The following is a 22,597-nucleotide window of genomic DNA, read 5'->3' as shown; positions in this document are numbered from 1 at the left end:
CAAAGCCATAGTAATCAAGACAATTTGGTACTGGCACGAGAACAGAGCCACAGACCAGTGGAACAGATTAGAGACTCCAGACATTAACCCAAACATATATGGTCAATTGATATTTGATAAAGGAGCCATGGACATACAATGGAGAAATGACAGTCTCTTCAACAGATGGTGCTGGCAAAACTGGACAGCTACATGTAGGAGAATGAAACTGGACCATTGTCTAACCCCATACACAAAAATAAATTCAAAATGGATCAAAGACCTGAATGTAAGTCATGAAACCATAAAACTCTTAGAGAAAAACATAGGCAAATACCTCTTAGACATAAACATGAGTGACCTCTTCTTGAACGTATCTCCCCGGGCAAGGAAAACAACAGCAAAAATGAACAAGTGGGACTATAGTAAGCTGAAAAGCTTCTGTACAGCAAAAGACACCATTAATAGAACAAAAAGGTACCCTACAGTATGGGAGAATATATTTGTAAATGACAGATCCGATAAAGGTGTGACGTCCAAAATATATAAAGAGCTCACCCACCTCAACAAACAAAAAACAAATAATCCAATTAAAAAATGGGCAGAGGAACTGAACAGACAGTTCTCCAAAAAAGAAATACAGATGGCCAACAGACACATGAAAAGATGCTCCACATTGCTAATTATCAGAGAAATGCAAATTAAAACCACAATAAGGTATCACCTCACACCAGTAAGGATGGCTACCGTCCAAAAGACAAACGACAACAAATGTTGGCGAGGTTGTGGAGAAAGAGGAACCCTCCTACACTGCTGGTGGGAATGTAAATTAGTTCAACCATTGTGGAAAGCAGAATGGAGGTTCCTCAAAATGCTCAAAATAGACTTACCATTTGACCCAGGAATTCCACTCCTAGGAATTTACCCTAAGAATGTAGCAGCCTAGTTTGAAAAAGACAGATGCACCCCTATGTTTATCGCAGCACTATTTACAATAGCCAAGAATTGGAAGCAACCTAAGTGTCCATCAGTAGATGAATGGATAAAGAAGATGTGGTACATATACACAATGGAATATTACCCAGCCATAAGAAGAAAACAAATCCTACCATTTGCAACAACATGGATGAAGCTAGAGGGTATTATGCTCAGTGAAATAAGCCAGGCGGAGAAAGACAAGTATCAAATAATTTCACTCATCTGTGAGGAAAAGAACAAAGAAAAAACTGAAGGAACAAAACAGCAGCAGACTCACAGAACCCAAGAATGGACTAACAGTTACCAAAGGGAAAGGGACTGGGGAAGATGGGTGGGAAGGGAGGGATAAGGATAAAAAAGGGGCATTACAATTAGCACCCATAATGTAGTTGGGGGGGACACGGGGAAGGCAGTATAGCTCAGAGAAGACAAGTAGTGATTCTATAACATCTTACTACGCTTGGACAGTGACTGTAATGGGGTATGTGGTGGGGACTTGATTATAGGGGGAGTCTAGTAACCATAATGTTGCTCATGTAATTGTACATTAATAATAGCAAAATAAAAAAATTACTTATAAAAAAAATAGAGTGTGTTCCAGAAATTAGAATTAAAAACACAGAGATGGAAAATGTCAGAGAAAAGATAAAAACAAATAAAGGATTGATTTGGGACGCCCAATGTGCAACTAATAAAATTACTGAAAGAGAAAATGGAAGGGAAGAAAACAGCTATATAAGAGGTAATAGGGAAGAATTTTCTCAGAATGAGGACACAGACCTCCAGAGTGGCAGGACCAACGAGTGGCCACACAGTGAGACAGAGAAGACCCACCCTAAGAACGCCTCAAATGCCAGGGCGGGGGCTGCTGTTGTTGAATAAAAGGCCTTTCCATACCCTTTTACCAACCCTGTACATGCATTCATTTGATTATTTAAAAAAAAAAAAACCATTTTCTTGTATGTTTTCTCCCTGGTATGCAGCATCAACATGTCATACATAAAAATAAAACCACGCACCTATGTACATAAATCCTGATGGTGAATAGGAGACAGGAGGTGTATCTCCACACACCCTGCCCCTAAAGGGCTTTGGGCTCCACTCCAAATGTCTTGGCATGGCGTTCGATGCCCTCCTCCAACCTGCTTCTCCTCTGGCCACACTCAGCTCCATTGACTGAACTTGCCCCAAACTACAAAACATGTGGGAGAGACACCAAATCCTCCTCACTTCCCCCTTTACAAAGAAAGGGAATGGGTTCTCCTCAGTGAGAACTCCATGCTGGGCCTCAGCCCCGAAGCAGAGCAAGGAGCCTGTCCTTCCCGCAGGCTCTCTCCCACCCCACCTGCCACCCCCCTCCCTTTCTCACAGCACTTGCTACCTTGTCCCCTTTTCTTTGCTTTTGCCTGTCTAGCTCTCAGAGGGCTGAAGTTTGGGTCTGTCTGCTCTCCACTGTCTATACAGGCTGAAGAGTGCCTGATGCATCCTAGTGGGTGCTCATTATGGGCTGGGCTGTCCCCTGAAAGTCCTGTATTGAAGCCTGAACCCCTAGTCCTTCCGAAAGTAACTGCATTTAGAGACAGGGCTTTTAAAGAGTAAGTTCAATGAGGACGCCAGGGTGGGCCCTAATCCAATCTGCCTGATGTTCCGCAGTGCCCACGGGGCCCCAAGGGACATTATATCCTTGTCCCACCAATGACGGCACAGGCCCCTGCCGTCCCCGTGGCTGCCCACAGCCTTGCCCATCCCCCTGGTGGGCCCTCCCCTCCCACCTCACTGCAGTAGCAGCCTCCAGGAAGGGGCCAGGGTTCTGGCAGCTCAGCCAGAGTCTCTCCTGGCAGACAGCTCCATTTCTCTGGGGCCCCCTCATTTGGCCTGGGTTAGGGGACACACCCTCTCCCCTCCTTCCATGCTCTGCTCTTAGGACCTCCCTTCAAAAATCTCCCCTTCTTGGTTCAGGCTGAAGGTGGGGAGATAATTAGGGGAGCAGCTGGCAAGACCTATGGAGGCATCTGGCACCCTCAGAGAGAACATGGAGGTCTTGTCTTTAGCTGCTGGGCTTTTAGAACAAAACCAAAGACAAACCTGTGTCCATCAGGAGGCTGGCAGGAGATGAGGCTGACTCCGCTGCTGTTTCATTTTTACAAGAATTTAATGAAGGGACCATTTACTTGGAAGCCAGCCTGGGTGTTGAGGTATCCTGGGAATGGCAACGGTGGGAGCTGTTACAGCTCAGGCGGCACGAGAAAAGGATGGAACGGGGTTATCGACGCCAGGAGAGGGGGTCACTACCACAGAGCGGCAACAGAGGGTGGGGTAGGCAGTCCCTGGCCAAACTGCAGTCCCGGGCAGGACGGGAGCCAGGGAGAAACACCTGCCTCTCTTCTCCCGTCTCCTGCCGCTGCCTCCCACTGGCCAAATCCAGGGATGCCCTGGCACAGAGCAGGGGAGAGCAAGGTGGAATAGAGGGACAAATGCCAAGGCTGAGTGCACCAAGGAAGCCCACAGGCTGGGTGCTCCCCACCCACTAGAATCTGGCTCTGATGGCAGCACCCTGACAGCCTGTCCCCACTAAATGCCACCACTGAGGGCCTGCTCTCCAGAGCATGGGCTGGCCTCAGCTCCCACCCACACCTGGTCACTAGTTTTCCAGTCTCCTAGTGACCCCAAGGCCTTGAAAGCCTCCCAACAAAATCGGTCAGGAGCTGGCATCTGCTCCTAACTGAAAGAACCTGATACAACATCTTCACCCATGGGTTGGGAGTCTTTTTCTAACAGATAATGGGCAGAGCAAACCAGTTGCCCTGCAGGCTGAGGACCGAACTCAGGAATTTGCAGCCGAAGCCAGAGCCAATATGACTCAGCACTGTGCTCGCAAAGTCACCACCACCCAGAGACCCTAGAACCCAGACACCTCTGGGGTTACAACCACCCCAAGAATGGATTCTTCACGCTCCTGCTTCTCAGATTGCTGTCTCCCAAGGTGAAGCCCAGTGCAGTGCACTGGATCTGCTAACGGAGATGCTTCTTCAACTGCACTGCAAGGAAGCCTGGAAAAGCAGGCTCCCTGCATTGCAGTTTATGGGGAACCCCAAACACGGGAAGGGGTTTCCCTTGCTGGACAGCTAACAGATAACAAACATGCCAACTAATTCACGTATTATTTTCAATATGTTGACATATTTCCTTCAGACAATATCTTCAGAGAGATTACTTACTCTTACTAAGTATTGTCACATTTCTTTCCCTAAAGAGTTAAACTAATTCCCAGCCACATCCAGAGAGCAGAGTGCCTGCTTTGCCACACCCACACACGTTACCATTAAGTTGTTTTAAAAACTTACAGGCAAAATATAATTGGTGCCTCATTGTTTCTCTCTCTCTGGTTTCTATGTTTGTTTATTGGTTGTATTCTGCAGTCGTTTACATGACTTAGGACATATTTGATTGTTTGTTTTGACGACTGATTTTTCATTATTTTCCTTTTTGTACCCTGTGCTAAAATTAGCTGGCATTTGCTGAAAGGAGAGATGTATTAGGATTAGATTCAGCTGTGGGTAACAGACCAGCAACCAACAACAGAGGCTTAAACTAGATAAACGCTTCTTTCTCTTCCACATAGAAGAGGCCTAGAGAAAGACAGTCCAGAGCTGGCCTTGGACCACTCCATGAAGTTGTGAGGGATCCAGCTCCTCTCTGATGGCCCTCTACCAACCCTCCATAGGGCCTCATCCTCACAGTCCCAGGTGGTGGCTGAAGCTACAGCCATCAAGTCCAGCAACAGGACAGAGGACAGGAAGAAAACGGAATAGCTGCCTACCTTCACAACACTCCTGTTTGCATCTTCTTGGCCGAAATGTGGTCTCACCAAGGGAGGCTGGACAGTCAGCCCAACTAAAAATCAGGATCTTACTATTCAGGACTAAGGAAAGAAAGGCTATTGAGAGGCAGGCAACCATCTCTTCCACAGACAAGGATAAAGTCACACTGAAGACAATCTTTTCATAAGAACAATCATTATGTAGTTAATCACTAAGTAGTTATCAACTATGGGCACTGTGCTAGGCACTTGATGTATATTTACAGAGGAGGAAACCAAAGCACAGAGAGGCTAAGTAACTTTACCAAGGTCACGCAGCTAACAGATGGCACAACCTGGATTTGAATGTAGCAGCCTGGCTCCAGAAACCCCAGGACACAGCACAGCTGTGAAGACGCTACTCTAACCAGCAATTACAGAACCAAGCCAAGGAGGCCCATGGGGTTCTTCCAAGGGGCTCAAGGGCTCAGATGGGGTGGGGGGTGCTGAACCAGAGCTTTCTTCCTTTGTGCCTCTGAATATTTGTTCAGCCATTCAACAAAGGTTCTTTCATAACACACATTACACTTGTAATGCACTGTTTGATGCCTGTGTCTGTCACCTCTTGGGTGACAAAGTAGGTACTCAAAAGATACTTTCCTGTGAATAAATGCATGTGCCCAGCCTACTCTGCGCGAGGCTCCAAGATGGGCGCTGAGAGCATTCAGACAAGATGCAGCTCCTGCCCAATGGCACTTACGGCCCTGCAGATGACACTAACAGGGGTGGGGGGTCGGGGCAGAGCAGGGAACAACAGAGCAGGCAAAGGCAGGGAGCCTCCACAGCAAGGAGTCTGGAGGGGCTAGATCATACTTTGTGAGTCACAAGCAACAAGGGATAAGGTCCTGAAGGTCGGCTGAAGCAGACTTAAAATTCCTCTCAAGTCCAAGGTGAGAAATACAGCCTCAGCCCCGAGGTGCTAGGGAGCCACGAGAGGCTATAAACAGGTGGAGATAGAGTGGCATGTAAAAAGATCGTTCTGGCAGCCTGTGCAGAGGATGGAAGGAGGCGCAGAAACCAGAAGCAGGGAGATCCACAGAGAGGATGTCACAGGCCTGGGATGTGGAGAATGGCGCAGATGGGCCTCTGGGGGGTGGACAGGACTACACCTCTGCTCAACAGGGGCAAGAAGAGAAGAGGCGGGCATGCAGGGCTGAGGAAATGAGACACTGCTTAAGAGGGGCCTACTGGGAAGTCTGAGATGAGGGGTTTGGAAGGGGGTGGGGTGAGGTGAAGAACAGGAGGCTTAGGCTCCAGTGTGTGAGCCCCACAGATCGTGCAGGAACCTCCAGGGGAGGGGAAGGGGCGCCTGAGGGGGTCAATGAGGTGGGCAGAAGGGGGCTGGAGAGGGGCCCTGGCTTACACTGGGGCGGACAGCAGCTGGACGCCTGTAGGCTGTGCTCATGGCTCAGAAATGTCCCAGTCCTGCCAGGAGACTGCCTGGCCTCACTGCCTGTCCCCTCCAGCCCCAGACAGGCTCCCACATCAGGAGCTCTGAGCGCCCCTCCCTGCCTTCTACTCTCCCAGAACCCAGACATACCCACAGCCTCCCCACCGCCCCTCAGCCTTTCCCCACTGGCTGATGAAACACAGGCCAGCAAAGGGTGGGGGTATAAACAGACATCTGCAGGGGGGCCATTAGGAAGCAGAGGATGGGCTGAGGGTGCCAGGGGCCTACACGGCCAGGGGGTGGATAGTTGAGGGGATCCAGGAAGCGGTCTGAGCCAGCAGGAAGTTACCGTCTGCATTGCTTTGCCCCCAACAGGCCTAATGAGACACAGGTGGTCCCCTGGCCCGGGCCCCCTGACAGTGTAAGCAGCTGCTGGTTCAGTCTGATGGAGGGGGAGGGGGTTCTGCAGCTACAGGGGCGGGGCTGGGGCGGCTGGCAGGGGCCCAGCACATAACTGGGCGGTTGCGGTCTGGGGCAGCAGACACCCGCCGCTCTGAGCTGAACTGGCAGCATGAAGGTACTGGGCCTGGGCGGGAGATTCACGGCCCTGTGGGAGCAACCCCACTCCATGGAGAGGATGTTCGCCAGAGGGGGCTCTTGTGGCCCACCCGAAACTCTTCAGCTGTGAGGGTGCTGAGCCTGTCTCACAGTGAGGTTTCTTGGGAGCAGGAGGGGCCAGTGGGCAGACAAAAGGTTTCTGGTGGGGAGCAGGGCCAAGTGCAGAGAAAGCTGGGCTCTGGGGTGGCGGCGAGGTGACCCTGCTCTCCTGTGTCACCAGGCCCTCCTGGCCCTGCCGCTGCTTCTGCTTTCCACGCCCCCGTGCACCTCCCAGGCCTCCGGAATCCGGGGAGATGGTAAGCAGCCTGTGTTCACAGCCTGGGTGAGGACAGGCCGTTCTGAGCCATCGCTTCTGGGAGCCAGGTCCCAGATGGGCCAGGTGATGGTCTTGGAGAGCCCCCGCCTTAAACAATCTGGTGACTTTTTGTACTTAGAGCACCCTGTCCTCCAAGACTGCAGCAAAGTGGGGTGTGGAGGTGCCCGTTAAGCCTGTCCCCTTCCCCTCCCCCAGCTCTGGAGAAGTCTTGCCTTCAGCAGCCCCTGGACTGTGACGACATCTATGCCCAGGGCTACCAAACAGACGGCGTGTACCTCATCTACCCCTCGGGCCCCAGCGTGCCTGTGCCTGTCTTCTGTGACATGACCACCGAAGGCGGGAAGTGGACGGTGAGTAGTGGGGACAGGGGCCTGTGTGGCCAAGCTTCACTGCAGTTTGTTCACCTCAGTTGGGGTAACAGCACCCACAGCAGTGAGCTGCTGCCAATGCTCAACTCTAGGTGCTGAGAATAGGTTGGTGCGAGGATGGGTAATCCTCACAATAACCCCGGGAGGAAGGTAGTTTTTGCAGATAAGATACCATAAAGCCCAGAGCAGTGAAGTAACTTGCCCAAGGCCACACAGCCAGCACTGAGACTCACACCCAGCAGCTTGAACCCTAGAACCGCCCCCTTCAACCTATTCCTGGCTCTCAGCAGCTGCTCAGAAAGGGCCTAGTGCCAGCAATTGCCTTGTTTAGGGCCCCAGTATCACAGGTCTGTGTGAGGCCCCTGCCCATTGGACCTTTAATTGTCCAGGTCCATCCTCTCTGCTCCAGGTTTTCCAAAAGAGATTCAATGGCTCTGTGAGTTTCTTCCGGGGATGGAACGACTATAAGCTGGGCTTTGGCCGTGCTGACGGGGAGTACTGGCTGGGTAAGGTGGGGCCCAGGCGGGCTGGGGGGCTGCACAGAGCCAGGTCCTGGCTGACTGTTGCCGCTCCTGCCAGGACTGCAGAACCTCCACCTCCTGACCCTGAAGCAGAAGTATGAGCTGCGTGTGGACATGGAGGACTTTGAGAACAACACAGCCTATGCCAAGTACGCTGACTTCTCCATCTCCCCCAACGCAATCAGTGCTGAGGAGGATGGCTATACCCTCTATGTGGCAGGCTTCGAGGACGGCGGGGCAGGTATCACCCAGGTGCCAGCGTGAAGGGCTGTGGCGGGAGAGGTGGGCTGGCACTGCCCAGTTGGCCCCTGACCTCCTCAGGCCCCTCCTTTTTCCCTCCTGGCCACGGCTGGCTCCTAGCCAGCTTGGGCCTCAGCCCCGAGAAGCCGCATCCCCTCTACTCCACGCCGCCCTATGAACAGCTGTTTCTCTTTACTGCAGAAGCACAATACCCAACATATGGCTCAGGGAGGGTGCCACACGTCTCACAGCATCACTCACTGCTGCTGTCACCCTGTCCCTGCCAGCACAGGGCTCTGCTCCCTTCCTCAGCTGCCCCATGACCCTCTCCTCTGCCAGGTGACTCCCTGTCCTACCACAGTGGCCAGAAGTTCTCCACCTTCGACCGGGACCAGGACCTCTTTGTGCAGAACTGTGCAGCTCTCTCCTCGGGAGCCTTCTGGTTTCGCAGCTGCCACTTTGCCAACCTCAATGGCTTCTACCTGGGTGGCTCCCACCTCTCCTATGCCAATGGCATCAACTGGGCCCAGTGGAAGGGTTTCTACTACTCCCTCAAGCGCACCGAGATGAAAATCCGCCGGACCTGAGGGTCTCGCCATCAGCCCCAAGCCTCCCAGCTGCTCTAGGTCTCCATGAGTGCTCCCCTGCCGCCCCTGCCCCACCCCACGGTCCCAACATGTTGGCTCTGCTGCTCTCTTAGCACCTGCTTCTCAGGGGGCCTTGGGCTCTGGCCCAGACTGATCCCATCACACCTGGAGTGTCCACCTCTAGAGCCAGGCCTCTGCTCCTCTCCACCTAAGGCCACACTGCCAGCAGCTACCCAGGCCTCTTTTGAAAGGCACAACCTCCTGATCTGGACCTGGACAGGCTCCACGGCATTCAGTGGCCTCTGCCCTACCCCAGGAGTTGAGCGCTGGGAGCTGCTTTCCCAGACTGGGGCTCTGTGTTCCACTTTAGCCAGACTCCTCTGTCTGAGGCCACTCTAGACTGAGCTGGCCAAGTTTGGCCAGTGCCCAGTGCATGCCACGCCACTTGTACGTGGCTCCCAAGCCACTTGTGCCAACCCCTGGGCTGCCTGGCCCCAGTGCCCTGGGTGTTCTGCCTTACTTCCCATCTGGCCCACCTCCTCCAGACCCTGGGGGGCCCCTTTAGCCACACCCCAGCACTCTCTCTGCTGTTCTCAGAGTAGCTCCCATCCTTTACCTCCCTCCAACTTACTCCTGAGTGAGCACCATGAACCCCCAGCCCCACCACACTATCATATTCAGCTTCCCCTGCCTGCCTATCCGAGGCCCCAAAGCTCAATACCAAAGCTGTAATTCAGCACAGCTACTGCACGCAACCCTCCAACAGCCACAGTCAAGGTAGGCATAGATATGAGGTCCCCCCTCCTGCCCTGGGGTTGAGGTTTTGGCCATGTGGGAGGGCAGAGGACAACTCTGTGGGGCCAGATGCAAGTGGAAAGTGGAGCTCTCAATAAACCTCAGGACCTGAAGGAACCTGCCTTTGGCTGTTGTGCATGTGAATGTGCTTGGCCCCCAAACCTGGGAGCTTGGCTCCTCCTTGCTCCCTTACCGATGTCACCCTGACCTTAACTCCAAAAAGACACCTCAGTTCGATGCTAAAGGGAACCTTATTTCACAGGCCTCATTTCTATGCCAAAAAGATTGTGTAATAATAATAATAATAACAATAATAATATAATACAGAAAAGGATCACTTGGGGAGTGAGGGTGTCCTGACCCTGTCACAGCTCGGACATGGCTCAGGTGGCTGCTTAAGGCTGCAAAGTGGGTCTGAGATGAACCTGCAGAACAATCCCACCCGAGCTGCTACTGCTGGGGCCGAAGGCATGCTCCCATGGGAGCTGGGTCTGCCCCTGGCAGTAAGGCACAGGCTGTGGGCCTCAGGGGTCCTGGAGGTCAGGCAGGTCAGCCAGCAGCATTGGGGAGTCCATCTGGATCTCACGCTGCAGGGACTCAATGTCAGCTGGGTTCATGCCGTGGCCCTCAAGCCAGTCAGCAAGCAAGGAGGCTGAGAGTGATGCCGAGTCTGCCTGGCTGCAGGGGGAAGGGGAGTGGGGAGAGAAGGGAGAGGTGCTGTTAGCCTAGGCTGGCTCCTCACCCATCCCCCAAGCAATCTCCTCTTACACCAGGAACCCCCACCCCCAGTCCCATTCCAGAAGTTTGATGCAGCCATCTTACCCATCCTGTGGCCCATCAGCCACACCCATGTCAAAAGACTGGTTTAGGAATTCCTCCAGGTCAAAGCCAACACCATAGCCAGCCCCACTGCCTTTTGGAGTGCCTGAGAACACGGGGGGCAAGGGGTCCTCCACCTGCAAGGGACGATGGCAGGTTGCAACACAGGGACCACCAAGAGCAGACTAAGGTCTGCAGGTCTGTCCTGATGCTGCCAGCAACTCCGCCTGGACATCTGCGGGTGACAGCAGCAGCCTTGACAACCACTGGGGGCTGGCCAGGACCTATCCTCTGGCCAGGCATTTCCCCAGAAGCATCCCATCTCCCAATAACCTGCTCACTGGCATTATGTTCCAGTGAGCAAGGGGACAAGTTCAGAGAGATACAACGCCACCTGCCAATCAGTTTTCATGGAATAAGGATACATCAAAGCCTCTCCCATCCCCCATCCCCACCAATAAACAAGGACTTCCTAAACCCATTTTCCCTGGGTTCAGATCCCTACATGCCCATAACCAGGCCTCTCCTCTCACCTGCGACTTGGACAGCTGCTGGGTCACCAGGTTGACATCTGGTGACTCGGAGGTGGAGGGCTGAGGGGCAACCCCAGAGTCTGGAGGGAGTGGGCCAGACGAGAAGTAAGGCAAAACACCCGCGGCACTGGGGCCAGGCAACCCAGGGGCTGGCACAAGCGGCTGGGGGGCCAGGAGGCTGGAGGTGGCAGTCTGGAGTGGAGCAGGGCCAGGGCCAGGCCCTGGTGGGCTGACTGGGTGGGGAGCAGGGCCCAGGGGTGGGTGTGCAGACTGTGGGGCAGCACCAGGGGTAGACCCTGCAGGCTGTGGTGGGGCAGTGGGAGGGCTGGTGGGCTTGGTTGGAGGGGGTGCCACAGGAGCCTGGGCTGGGGCTGGGGGCCGAGCCATGCGAGTCCAACGCTCCAACAGGCTGCGGTCATTGTCACTGAGCACCAGCCCAGCCAAGGGATCAGTGGAGGGGCCCCCAGAGGCCCCAGCCCCCCGCTCCTTGCGGCCCCGCTCCTGCCGCCGCCTCTCCCGCTCCTTGGCGCGCTCCTGCCGCCGCCGCCGCTTCTCCTCCCGCTCCCGCTGGCGCTCCTGGGCCGTCACTGGCTTTCGAGGCTCAGGGGCTTCCAGGGGGGCACTAGGGCCATCTGCAGCAAAGTCAGGCAGGGGGAAGGTAAGAGCCTGCAGCTCTGTCCAGGCCAGGATCCCCCATTTGCCACCCACTCCCTAGCCAGCCATTGCCTCCGCAAGGCACCTCTGAGCCGGCTCCGCAGGGACTTGAGCAGGGCGGCTTTGAGGGCAGCTTTGGTGTTGTCAGAGATGGCACCCTCCCTCTTTGGAGGAGCTGGTTCACTGGTCGGCGGGGGTAGCTGCAGGGTCAGATCAATGGTGTCAGGTGAAGGGCCAGGGCATGGGGGAGGGGCTGGTGGGGGTGATTCCATGACACAGTCTCCACTGGGAGCCCAGGGACTGGGCATCTCCACATCGGGGCAGCCAGGCTCACTGGCCACAGGCTGAAGGGAAGGCTGGAAGCGGATCTGCTGGCGGATGCCCTCACGCCGCGCATGGAAGTCCTCAATCTCAGCCACAATGGCCTCCTTAATGCGCTCCCGAGTGAGGGCTTCACGGTCAAAGGCGAAGTCAAAGGGTGGGGCACAGTCAGGCTCATCGTCAGGATCATGGTACTTGGCCAGGAAGGGGTGCCGAAGGGCAGCAGCTGCTGAGATGCGGGCACTGGGCTCAAAACGCAGCATGCGCCCCAGCAGTGACAGGGCCTGGCGGTCAGCACCTGGATACACTGTCTCCCAGGGCACAGGCTGGCGCGGAGGCAGGCTCTGGATGTACGCCCGCACCCTCTCAGCCCCCACAGCCTGAATCATAGCCGGCGATGGAGTACCCAGCACCATCATGATCAGCTGCAGCTGGTGCACATAATTTTTGCCTGGGAAGAGCTGGCGCCGGGCCAGCATCTCACCAAAGATGCAACCTACGGACCACAGGTCAATAGCCTGTGTGTACTCATGAAGTGAGAGCATGAGCTCGGGGGCGCGATACCAGCGTGTGGCCACATACTCAGTCATGAAGTATTGGTGCTCAGCAGGCGAGGTGCACAGGCCCCGGGCCATGCCAAAGTCACCGATCTTGAGCTCGCAGTTCTCATTCACCAACAGGTTGGAGGGCTTGAGGTCTCGGTGGATGACCTGAGCTGAGTGCATGTATTTCAGGCCCCGCAGCAGTTGGTACAGGAAGTAGCGCACGTGCTCCAGCGTGAGTGGCTGCGAGGAGTGAATGATCTGGTGCAGGTCACTCTCCATCAGGTCGAGAACAACATAGCTAGAAGGCGCAAGAGGAGAGAGGAAGGAGCAGGGGAGAGAGGTATGGGCTGTCTCAGTCATACTCCAGGTATTCACCAGGCCCTCCTGGCTCCAGACAGGTAATGGCCTTATATTCTGAGACTCGGTAGGGGCCAATGGCATGGTATGAAGATCTAGATTCTCTACCTTTCCCATGAACTTATTATGTAAAGTTAAATTACTTTCCTCTCCAAAGTTGCCTCATCAGGGAAAAGATAGGGGTTGGACTAAACCAGAGCTAGCCAACAGGTTTAGTTCTGGGGCCATCTCCATTGTTTGGTGGAGACTATGATAAAAATCGTGAAGGCCTATCCATTTTTTGTAGGAAAGTATTCTGTGATTGATTAACGTCTGCTGTAGAGAAGGGTACAGTTATAATACTAATGTCCTATGTCCCACATACCAAGATTCTATAAAATTGTAACATCTGTACTCTTCTTGAAGAATCACAGTTGTCCCTGGCAAAGCCCTAAGAGAGCACTGGTCCTGAAATCATGGGAATTTTCCCAGCCTGCCTTACATTAGGCTCAACTCCCCTTCCAGAACTTCACAATATCCTAACTCCACTTCCGTCTCCCATCCCTGCTCCTTACACAGATTTGAACTCGCCATAGGGCACTGTAGGTCTCAGGATGTCCTTGATGGCAATGATGTTGTCATGCTTGAAGTGTTTGAGGATCTTCAGCTCCCTGAGAGTCCGCTTGGCATTGGTCACCACATCAAAAGCATTAGGGATCTTCTTAATGGCCACCTGCTGGCCTGGGGAGCAGGGAAAGGCAGGTACCTTAGGGTGGCTGCTAAGTGGCACAAGAGCCCTTTCAACACCTCCCCTCTAGGATGCAAATAACAACAACAAGCACACATTAAGTACCTAATATGTGCTAGCCCTGTGCTAAACACTTAACATAATCAGATTTTCCCTGCCCATCTATCCTGCAGCATGTGCTAACAGCTCCAAGTTAAGACCGTGGCTCCACTGACTTGTTGGGGGTTGCACAGCTAGTCAGTGGTAAGGGTCTAGACTCTTGGTGCTTGTGCTCATTCTACCTCCCTTCACTTTCTCTCCATCTCAGACCTCACGCCTCCCACCACTAATCCTTCACACCAGTCTCTGGCTCCGGAATACCTTTTTCTTTTAGAAACCAAGGACAAGATCTCCATTCTGGCCTATCTGGGGCTGTCATTTTTCTAAGGAGAAAGTAGGCTGATGAGCTGGCAAAGCCACCACACCAGAGTCTCAGACGACTGTGTCCAACAAAGCCTGGTACCCAGACGGCACCTAACCAATACCTGTTGAGGTAAACGGAATTTACACCCCAGCTTTCCTTCCTGGCTGTTTGAGAGGCGCAGGTTTTTCACTGCGAACCGGGTTCCACCCCTGTGAGGGGTGCAGGATAGGGAATCTCACCGGTGAGGCGGCGGCGCGCAGACGACACCACCCCGTAGGCCCCATTGCCTATGGTCTCGATGATCTCGTACTCGTCCCCCACGTCGAAGGTCACATCGAAGGAGCGGGCTTTGAGCAAGGCCAGGTTCTTCGCTGCTACAGAGGCGGCTGTGTGGGCGGGCTCCGCCTTCGCCGGCCCGGGGGGCTCCCCAGAGCCGTCCTCGCCGTCTTCTTCCTTCAGGGGCTCGGCCATGGCGTCTGCGTGAAGCTGGTGAGGCCCCCCAAAAACAACTCCGCCCGGCCTCAGTTTCCCCTGGGAGGCTGGGGAGAGGAACCGGGAATTTCCAAATTCGCTTAAGCCCCCGGGGGCCGGGTAAGGAGCGAAAGCGGACGGCTGGCGCGCAGCAGCCGCCCCACAGCCGGGCTCGGGACCCGGCGCTCAGGTCCGAGCGGAACGCAGGGTCAGAGGTGGAGTAGGCGCCGCGAGGCGCGGTCCAGGAAGAAAGGGAGGGGCGGCGCGCTGCGCCCCTCTCGGTCAGCACTCACCCAGCGGCGTCTCACCCCGCCGCCTCCTCCAGGCTTCCGGAGGCCCCGCGCCCCCGGCCTTCAATCCCCAGGGCAGGGGGATTCCAAGTGCCGCTTGTTCACTCTTTCAACGCCGCCGCCACCACCTCCGCGCCGCGTTAAGCCCCGCCAGGCCCCCCGCCCCGCCTCCCAAGACCACGCTCCCTTCAGCATCTGGCCAATCGCTGGACGGCCTTTAGGGAGTTCCCACCCTTTCAGCTTGCTGCCTCCAATCCGAGCCCGCCTGTAGGAGAAGCCACGCCTCCTCACGCGCGCGCGCCGCTGTCCTGCTCGAGGGCGGGAGCCGCCCAAAGGGCTCTAAGGCCCTTCTCTGGGGTGCGCTCGGGACCAGGCACCTTCTTCTAACGCATGCGCCTTGGCAGTCCCGGGTGGCGGGTGAATGGAAGGAAACGCCCCCGTGCGTTGCGCGCGCGCGCATCCTTGCGCTGCTGTGTGTCGAGTCAAAGCAGGACCCGGGAGCTCGGAGGCTTTGACGTGCCTGGCGCTGTTACCTTGGCAGCTGGCTCACGAAATCCCCTCCTTTAGGCTCCTCTTCCCTTGCTAGTACCGATCGCCCAGGGTAGTGTGACCCGATTGGTCCCGGGAGCCCGTCATCCCTGAAGAGAGTGACCTGTCACGTCTGAGCACAGAGATCCTCGTTCCCCAGGATTCTAGAGCGTCCGACCTGAAGCCGTCACTGACTTCCGGTGACTGGTCCTTTCCTTTACAGCTTCTGGCGCCCCTAGGCCTCAGCTTGGAATTTTCTATCCGTGTGGTCGGTCTCTCCCACGACTAACCACACTTTGGGCTGTGGCGGAGCTGAGGGGGCAGCAGGCTATGCCTTCCAACCTCTACCCCTCTGCGGAGCCCTCGGGTCAGCTGAGCCCAGAGGGGTCAGAGCTTCCCCTGGAACACACGTACCCTGATCCACTCCAGCTCCTATAGTTCATTCATTCATTTATCAAATATTTATCCACCACCTCTCAAAGGCCTGGTGCTAGGGAGGTAGAGGTGACTCGGTGGGCAGTGTTAGCTGGAAGAAAAGGTTTTCAGCAGGGAGATCGAGGTAGGGCTATAAGGAGGAAGGTTTTGAGTTAGGACTGCAAAGATGACTGTGTTTCACCCAGGTGAGAAGTGAAGGAAGGGCCCCGGAGCTGGACAGAAACGCAGGCTCTGCAGGTTCTTCCTTTGCCCTGAATAATGACCGGTGTGTGGAACCCAGTTGTTTGAGTGCCAGATTGAGGGTTGCAAACTAGTGGCCAAAGAGTGGGTCCAGACTAGAATTTTGGTAAGTTTAAAACATTTTTTTAAAGTTTTTAATTTTTTTAAACATTTTTAAAATTTGTTTTGTTTATATCTCCCAATGTGGTGTTTTTGTTTTTAAACTTTTTACTAAAACATTTAAGTTCTACATAAGTGTACAGCTCAGTTTTCACAAACTTAATGCATCAGTGTATTGAATTAAGATGGGAAAAAAACATTACCAGCTTCTCCCAAGCTCCTTGCTTTTCTAGTAGTGACAGGTTCTTTTCTTCCTGTACTTTTTTTTTTTTTGCATTGAATTTTAAGAGGTATATTGGGATCCATATATTTAGAATGGTAGATACTGCATTCCAAAAAAAAATAAGAAAAAATACATTTAGGAGTTTCAGGTCTGCCCCAGGACAAGTAGCATCTAGTAATTCAACATATAAAGATATATGGGCCTCCTAAGTTAAGGTTAAACTGTAATTTTGTTTTTTATTTTCCTAACAGCATAGCAAAAAGCCAAATTACTGGTTACACGATTTGCATTGAACATTAATAAAGAAACCATACTCATGAAGAGGACATTTTCTGTCACTGAGGTCTGGAAATATTTCTTTGATGGCCTTTCTTTAGGTGATACAGTAAAAAATCTTTCCTAACTCTAAAGTGAGCAATACAAGGCCTGTGGTATCCCTCAGTGTAGGTAGAGGGCATACGAAAACACGACACATAAACACATCTTTTCAAAGAACGGAGTAGACAGCTATATGATGGGCAAGTCTGACTCAGGAATAAAGCACAAAATATGGGAAGAGACTTACAAACTGTGTATCCTTTAAGTACTTCTTCATAAATATTTCAACTAGGCTAGGTCTACAAGTCACAGATGTTCTCATTCAACATTCTCTGGCAAAAACTCCCAGATTCTCATTTGCTTATCAATCCACTATGAGCTGCTTTGCCTATACCCCCAGTAGGCCCTAACTCTGTTCTGAAAAAGTCATCAATTGCAGAGCTCCCCAGTTCATCACAGTCCGCACCATTCCCTAATGCCTCCCCAGCACAGTCCAAATATCAGATACCATTTATCATTGTATTCACACCACTGTTTTCTACATACTATTAAAAGCAGGAAAACTAAAGAGGCTGAAGGCCATGTATCTCAAAGAGAGAGAAAGAGAGACCAACCATATCTCTTTGTGGGAATGATGACTATCATACACATTACATACAAATGTTCAACTCTCTTGGCTTATGTCTCCTACCTGGCCACTGTGGGCATTTGAGTTCACAATTTCTGGTTTAGGCTACTGGGAGCCTCTGAAGAGTTTTGAGGAGGAAAATTCCCTTCAGAATTGCCTTCCCAAAAGAGTACTTTTGGCAAACAGCATTTTGTTTATCCATTCAACGAGACTGGAGGCAAGGAGGTGATTTTTGTGACAGTCCAGGTGAAAGCCACAATAGAATCTGGACTAGACAGTGGGAATACAGAACACGGATCTCAGAGAGGTATGTGGAGGGAGCTCAGTGCAGGAGGCAGGGGCGGCATCAGGGTTTTCTAGGTAGATGGTGGAGCTATCGCCAAGATGGGGACCCTGAAAGTGGAACAGTGTGGAGGTGAGTGATGAACTCTGTGGTGGGTGCTCTGAGGGTCCTTTAGTCACATCCCATGGCATGGTGGTCCCCATCTCTGATCCAAGCCTGAGGCCTCTGAGTTTCAAATCCTTAAGCCCATCATTCTGGGAGCATTGGGGTGCTCTCCATGTCCTACTCCTTCCAACAGCCTCCAGGACCCTTCTGTCAGTAGTCCCAGCAGAGGTTCAGGGCGGCCTCTCACTGGACAGGCTCAGCCAGGGAGGGAATTTGCTAACTGGTCAGACTTGAGTCACCCGTCTGCCTCTGGAAGGGGAGGGGATCCCAGCCCCAACCAAATACCTCAAACTGAGCAGCTGAGGGCAGTTTCCCCAAAGGAAACCTGGGCTTTAAGGAAGGTGGATGGATGCTGGGCCAGTAGGAATAGCAGATGCGCCCTGCCCTTCCACACCCTCTTCTGCCTGAGGAGTTTGAGGAGCACAGGGTGGATCTCCATCTGGGAAGCTACTATACCAATGTCATGACCTCCTCCAATCCCAACACCTTTTAGCCTTAAGAAGACATGCCGTGGGATCAGAAACCCCTGGGTTTGAATCCTGCTCTGGCCCACCATGGTCAAGGCATTCTTTATCATCTGTGCTATGTGCTGGGGTCTTAACTGGAAGCTTGCAGTTCTAGCCCACTCTTCACAGAGAGACCAGTTCTCATCCAGGCAGCTACTGTCCCTCATGATATAGGCCAAGGTGGTGCTCAGGCACTGGGGAGGCAGGAGATGGACACCCACCTGCGGAAGTTGGGGATGGACCTCTCAGTTGGGGCCTGTCTTGCCTAAGGGGGATTGCCCCAAGGCAAGTTCACTCTGGATTCAGTGAGACTAAATAACAATAATGGAACGTTAGGGATAAAAGGGTTTATACCAAGCTTTATTCTCATGGTGGCAGATCAAGTGCTGGAATCACATCTGTCTCTGGGTGGAACTCTTTATATATAGTCACACCAACAGTAATGGCTCATTGCTAATGGGTGTGTGAGCATTAGCCTGCCCAGTAGGCTAATTATTACTCCATCAAGTAGCTTAGTCAGGTGAGGAACTTTCATTATCCCTACAGGGCTGAAGCACAAGCATGTGTCAGCCAGGCAAAAGTCCAGCAGAAAGGCAGGAGGGAAGGAGGCAGAAGAGGTAGGTCTGACTGTGGAGGGCCCCAAGGCCATGGGGAGGGCCAGGACAGGACAACCCTGACCTCAATGTCTTCACGTATAAAGAGCATGTTCACACCTCCTGTCTCACAGGAGAGTTTCAGCCCCTGGCAAGTTCACTCTGGATTCAGTGAGACCAAGAAAGGGCAGCGGAATATTCTTGGGGTAAAAGGGTTTATACCCAGCTTTATTATCATGGCAGAAGGTCAAACAGTAGAATCACATCTGCATCCAGAAGTCTGCAAGTCATCTAAGTTGGACATCTAAGTTGGGGCCTGTCTTACCTGAGGGGAATTGCCCCCAGGCAAGTTCACTCTGGATTCGGTGAGACTAAATAACAAACCACCTCTGTCTCTGCCTCCACCCAGAGCACTGGGCAGAGTTCTTTATATAGTGACTCAGTCAATAATAGCTAATTGCCTACAGGTGTGGAAGCAGTGGCTTAGCAGTAGGCCGATTACTTCATCAAGTAGTTTAGGGTCAGGTGAGGATCCTGGCCATAGGAACTTCCATTTTCCCCACACTCCAACCCTCCAGGATTCTTACACAATCTACACACCCTCAATCTTCCCCAATGGTCCATGTTGGGAAAGCTGGAGCATTGCAACCAGATTCCACAACAGCAACAGAGGAAAACAACACAGAGATAATAACAAAAATTATGATAAAGGTAAAAAAATTATAATAATCCTCAAGCCTGAGGAGAACAATTGCCACCAACTGGTAATTCCAGCTGTATTCACACCAGTTCCACTCAGATGAGTTCATGACTTGCACTTTCTGTGGGAGAAATCAATCTTCTACAATGGTCCCTGTGCAAGAAAGCTGAAACCTTGTAACAAATAATAATAGTTGTCCTCAAGCCCACGGAGAATGATTGGCACCAAGTAGTCATCCCAGCTATATTCAAACTAGTCCAAGTTCATAATTTGCACTTTACATGGGAGGCCAGTATAGGTACTGATAGGGAAATCTGTGCACCCCAACAAGTAGCAGCTTTTTGCTAGGGTGGATTGGGTGCCCAATCCACAAAGGCATTAGAAGAGATTAACCTTAAGGGCAATAAGACATGTTTTAATGACACCAACACAGGAAAATCTTGTCCATCAGGTAAGATGCATGCAAGAGAGTGGTCCTGTGACAGGACAGTGGCAGGAAGGGGTGTCCTGTCTAGGTCTAATAAAAGTCTGTACCATACCTTTACCCCTCTCCCTGTGGGGGTTACTGAGGGGTCTGTATATAGTGCTACTGGACATGCATGCACTGACCATAATGATAAAACAAAACTCCTCCCTAAGATGCTCCTATCTTCTGTCTGTTTAGAATGTACTGTCATGGTCTTTGGGGGCCATTCTGCTGTTACTTCAGAAATACACAAGAGGCCAGCTTCCCCATCTCTGATCCAGACAGAACAAGTCCATCCCCCACTACATCCCAAAGATGCAGGAGCCAAGCTGACAGCGACTCTGAGGGCTTCTGCCAAAGCCAGGAGCCCAAATCCACCAGCTCAGCCTGAGTATAGGGGCGGAGCATAGAGTGCTCCATGACTTGGGGAGGGGCCTGCACCTCTCCCAAAGGAATCCGCAGTTACTGTGTCTTTATTTTCTTGACTACATCCAGGTGGGCTTTCAATAGAAGAGGGTCAGTGCCTCAGCACCACCCCTTCATTCTTCCCCGGCTCCTCCTCCATTTCCCAGGCTTTCTCTCCATTCCCCTGAGTGCCTCCTCTGTGCCTTTTCTACAGTGCTTCACGGCAATGCTAGCTCAGTCTACAACAGCTCTCTTACCTCAGTATTTTGCAGCTGGCATTCTTGTGCTGTCTCTTGCTGTGCTTCCCTCAGGAGTATGTCCTTCTCCACATCCTTTGCCTCCTTCAGAGCACCTGGCAGCACTGCTGTCTCATTCTGTAAGGAAAGTTTTACCTCCTCCACTAGACCTCGCAGCTCATGTTTTCAGACTGCCTCTCCTTGTGCTTTTTTCAGGGGGTATGTCCTTCTCTCTCACAGCTTTTACCTCTTCCACAGTGCCTCACGGCAATACCATTTCATTTTTCAACAAATCTTTTACTTCATGGCATCTTGTAGCTCATGTTCTTGTGCTGCCTCCTTTCATATCAACACAATTTCATTCTTCAATGAATCCACAGCACTTTGCAGCTCACATTCTCATGCTGCCATTTCTTGTGTCTCTCCCAGGAGCATGTTCTTCTCAGCTGTAGCCTTTTTTAATACTGTGAGAAAAAATCAACCCATGGTTCCCGCTGCCTCCCAGGCAATCTTTTTCTCAAAGGACCTCCTTGTTATGCTGAGGGCCAGACACCTCTACTGCCTCAGGTGTCACCTCCACCTTCCCCCAGTCCTGGGGGCATGGCCCAGTCCTCTAGGAGGCAAGCCATCTCAGACCATGTGCCCACTGGGGAACACTTGAATGTCTCCCATTCACAGGGGCAGCCTGCTGAAACACCCCTCCCATGAGGGCAGCCTGTTCCATTCTTCAATCTACAGTGAATCCTACTGACTACACCAACTACCACACCTAAGGATTTCACCCCCAGGCAAGTTCGCTTATGGATTCAGTGAGACCAAGAAATGGCAGTGGAACATTCTTGGGATAAAAGCATTTATACCCAGCTTTATTCTCATGGTGGTAGGTTGAGCACTAGGATCCCATCTGCATCCAGCAGTCTGCAGGTCCATAATCCACCCCCATCTCTGCCTCCACCCCTGCCCAGAGCACTGAATAGAGCTCTCTATATAGTGACTCAGTCAATAATAGCTCATTGCCTATAGGTGTGGAAGCAGTAGCCTAGCAGTAGGCCAATTACATCATCAAGTAGTTTAAGGTCAGGTGAGGATCCTGGCCATAGGAACTTCCATTTTCCCTACACCGCCCTAGCTGAGTTTTATGGATTCAAAAAATGATAGGAAAGCACCTGGCACAGAGCTTGGCCCTTCAGAGGTGCTGTCATTGCTGGTCACGACTGTCATTAGTGCAGTCATTGTCATGGTTCACAGCTGAGAAAATGAGCTCAGTGGGGGAGAGGGAGTGAGTGACCAAGGCCAAAAAGCATGGATGTAGGAGTGTGGGGACAGGCTGCCTCTGCCTCCGGGACTCCTGTACCCAGTTTCCATTCTTTGCACGCAGACACACCTCTCTGCCTAATATTGAAAGCTTTGAGTAATCTGGTTCAGTCACTCAGTGAGTGGCTGGGAGCCCATGTGACCAGGGCCCAGCTAACACCTATACCTACAGAGGCTAGTGGGAGCTGCTCCTGAGGCCCCACTCTTTCAAGGACAGGCAGTTGTTGGTCTGTGGGACCTCCTCCCCCTCTCCGTCCCTGCTTTCCTCAGCCAGCCCTCCTGCTCCTGGAGCCACCTATGGACAGGGTGGCCTGTGGACATTGCAGACAGAATGTCCTTCCCAAGAAGGAGCCAGTTTAGCAGATGAAACTGTTATGAATATGGCCTGCTCTCAATAGGTGTCAGTGTGCAGGCTGGTGAGGGGATTTTGAGAACTCCCTCCCTGAGATCAGAGAACCCTCCATGGAGGTAAAGACTGAGGTGTGACCTAGGCTGGTGACCTTAGAAACCTCAGCCCTCTCTGAACCTCAGTTTCCTCTTCTGTGTAATGAGGCTAGTGATCTGTTCCCCCAGCACACAGGGAGTCTCCCCAGGGATGAAAACTGGGAGTTGATCTAAATTATAACATTCCAGGCCTGATTTGAACATGGATTCTGGTGTTAACTGCACAAATGGCAGGTGCTGGGA

The 22,597-nt window shown here is 52.5% G+C and overlaps 2 protein-coding genes across 5 annotated transcripts; one reads left to right on the top strand and one right to left on the bottom strand.

The window, feature by feature from the left end:
- Window positions 1–6,672: 6,672 nt before the first annotated feature.
- On the top strand, window positions 6,673–9,773 carry MFAP4 (microfibril associated protein 4). Its single transcript, XM_036931269.2, has 6 exons — window positions 6,673–6,783; window positions 7,045–7,120; window positions 7,336–7,490; window positions 7,918–8,014; window positions 8,088–8,270; window positions 8,609–9,773. The coding sequence occupies exons 1-6, from the start codon at window positions 6,778–6,780 to the stop codon at window positions 8,854–8,856; spliced, it is 765 nt and encodes a 254-aa protein (XP_036787164.1). The 5' UTR covers window positions 6,673–6,777; the 3' UTR covers window positions 8,857–9,773.
- Window positions 9,774–9,919: 146 nt separating this feature from the next.
- Window positions 9,920–15,444, bottom strand: MAPK7 (mitogen-activated protein kinase 7). Of its 4 annotated transcripts, XM_057500798.1 has the most exons (7): window positions 15,305–15,444; window positions 14,250–14,549; window positions 13,435–13,600; window positions 11,743–12,821; window positions 11,004–11,635; window positions 10,474–10,607; window positions 9,920–10,329 (listed from the first exon to the last, which is right to left on the bottom strand). In XM_057500798.1, the coding sequence occupies exons 2-7, from the start codon at window positions 14,479–14,481 to the stop codon at window positions 10,176–10,178; spliced, it is 2,397 nt and encodes a 798-aa protein (XP_057356781.1). In that variant the 5' UTR covers window positions 14,482–14,549; window positions 15,305–15,444; the 3' UTR covers window positions 9,920–10,175. The 4 variants fall into 4 exon arrangements, with proteins under 4 accessions (XP_057356781.1, XP_036787162.2, XP_057356782.1 ...); XM_036931267.2 differs by lacking the exon at window positions 15,305–15,444 and having other exon boundaries at window positions 14,250–15,237; XM_057500799.1 differs by lacking the exon at window positions 15,305–15,444 and having other exon boundaries at window positions 13,435–13,673; window positions 14,250–14,485.
- Between the last annotated feature and the right edge of the window lie 7,153 nt (window positions 15,445–22,597).

The sequence above is a fragment of the Manis pentadactyla genome, chromosome 4, assembly GCF_030020395.1.
Source record: "Manis pentadactyla isolate mManPen7 chromosome 4, mManPen7.hap1, whole genome shotgun sequence".
Classification (NCBI taxonomy): domain Eukaryota; kingdom Metazoa; phylum Chordata; class Mammalia; order Pholidota; family Manidae; genus Manis; species Manis pentadactyla.
The sequence above is the reverse complement of the archived record's forward strand: the minus strand, read 5'-3'. Positions and strand labels throughout refer to the sequence as shown.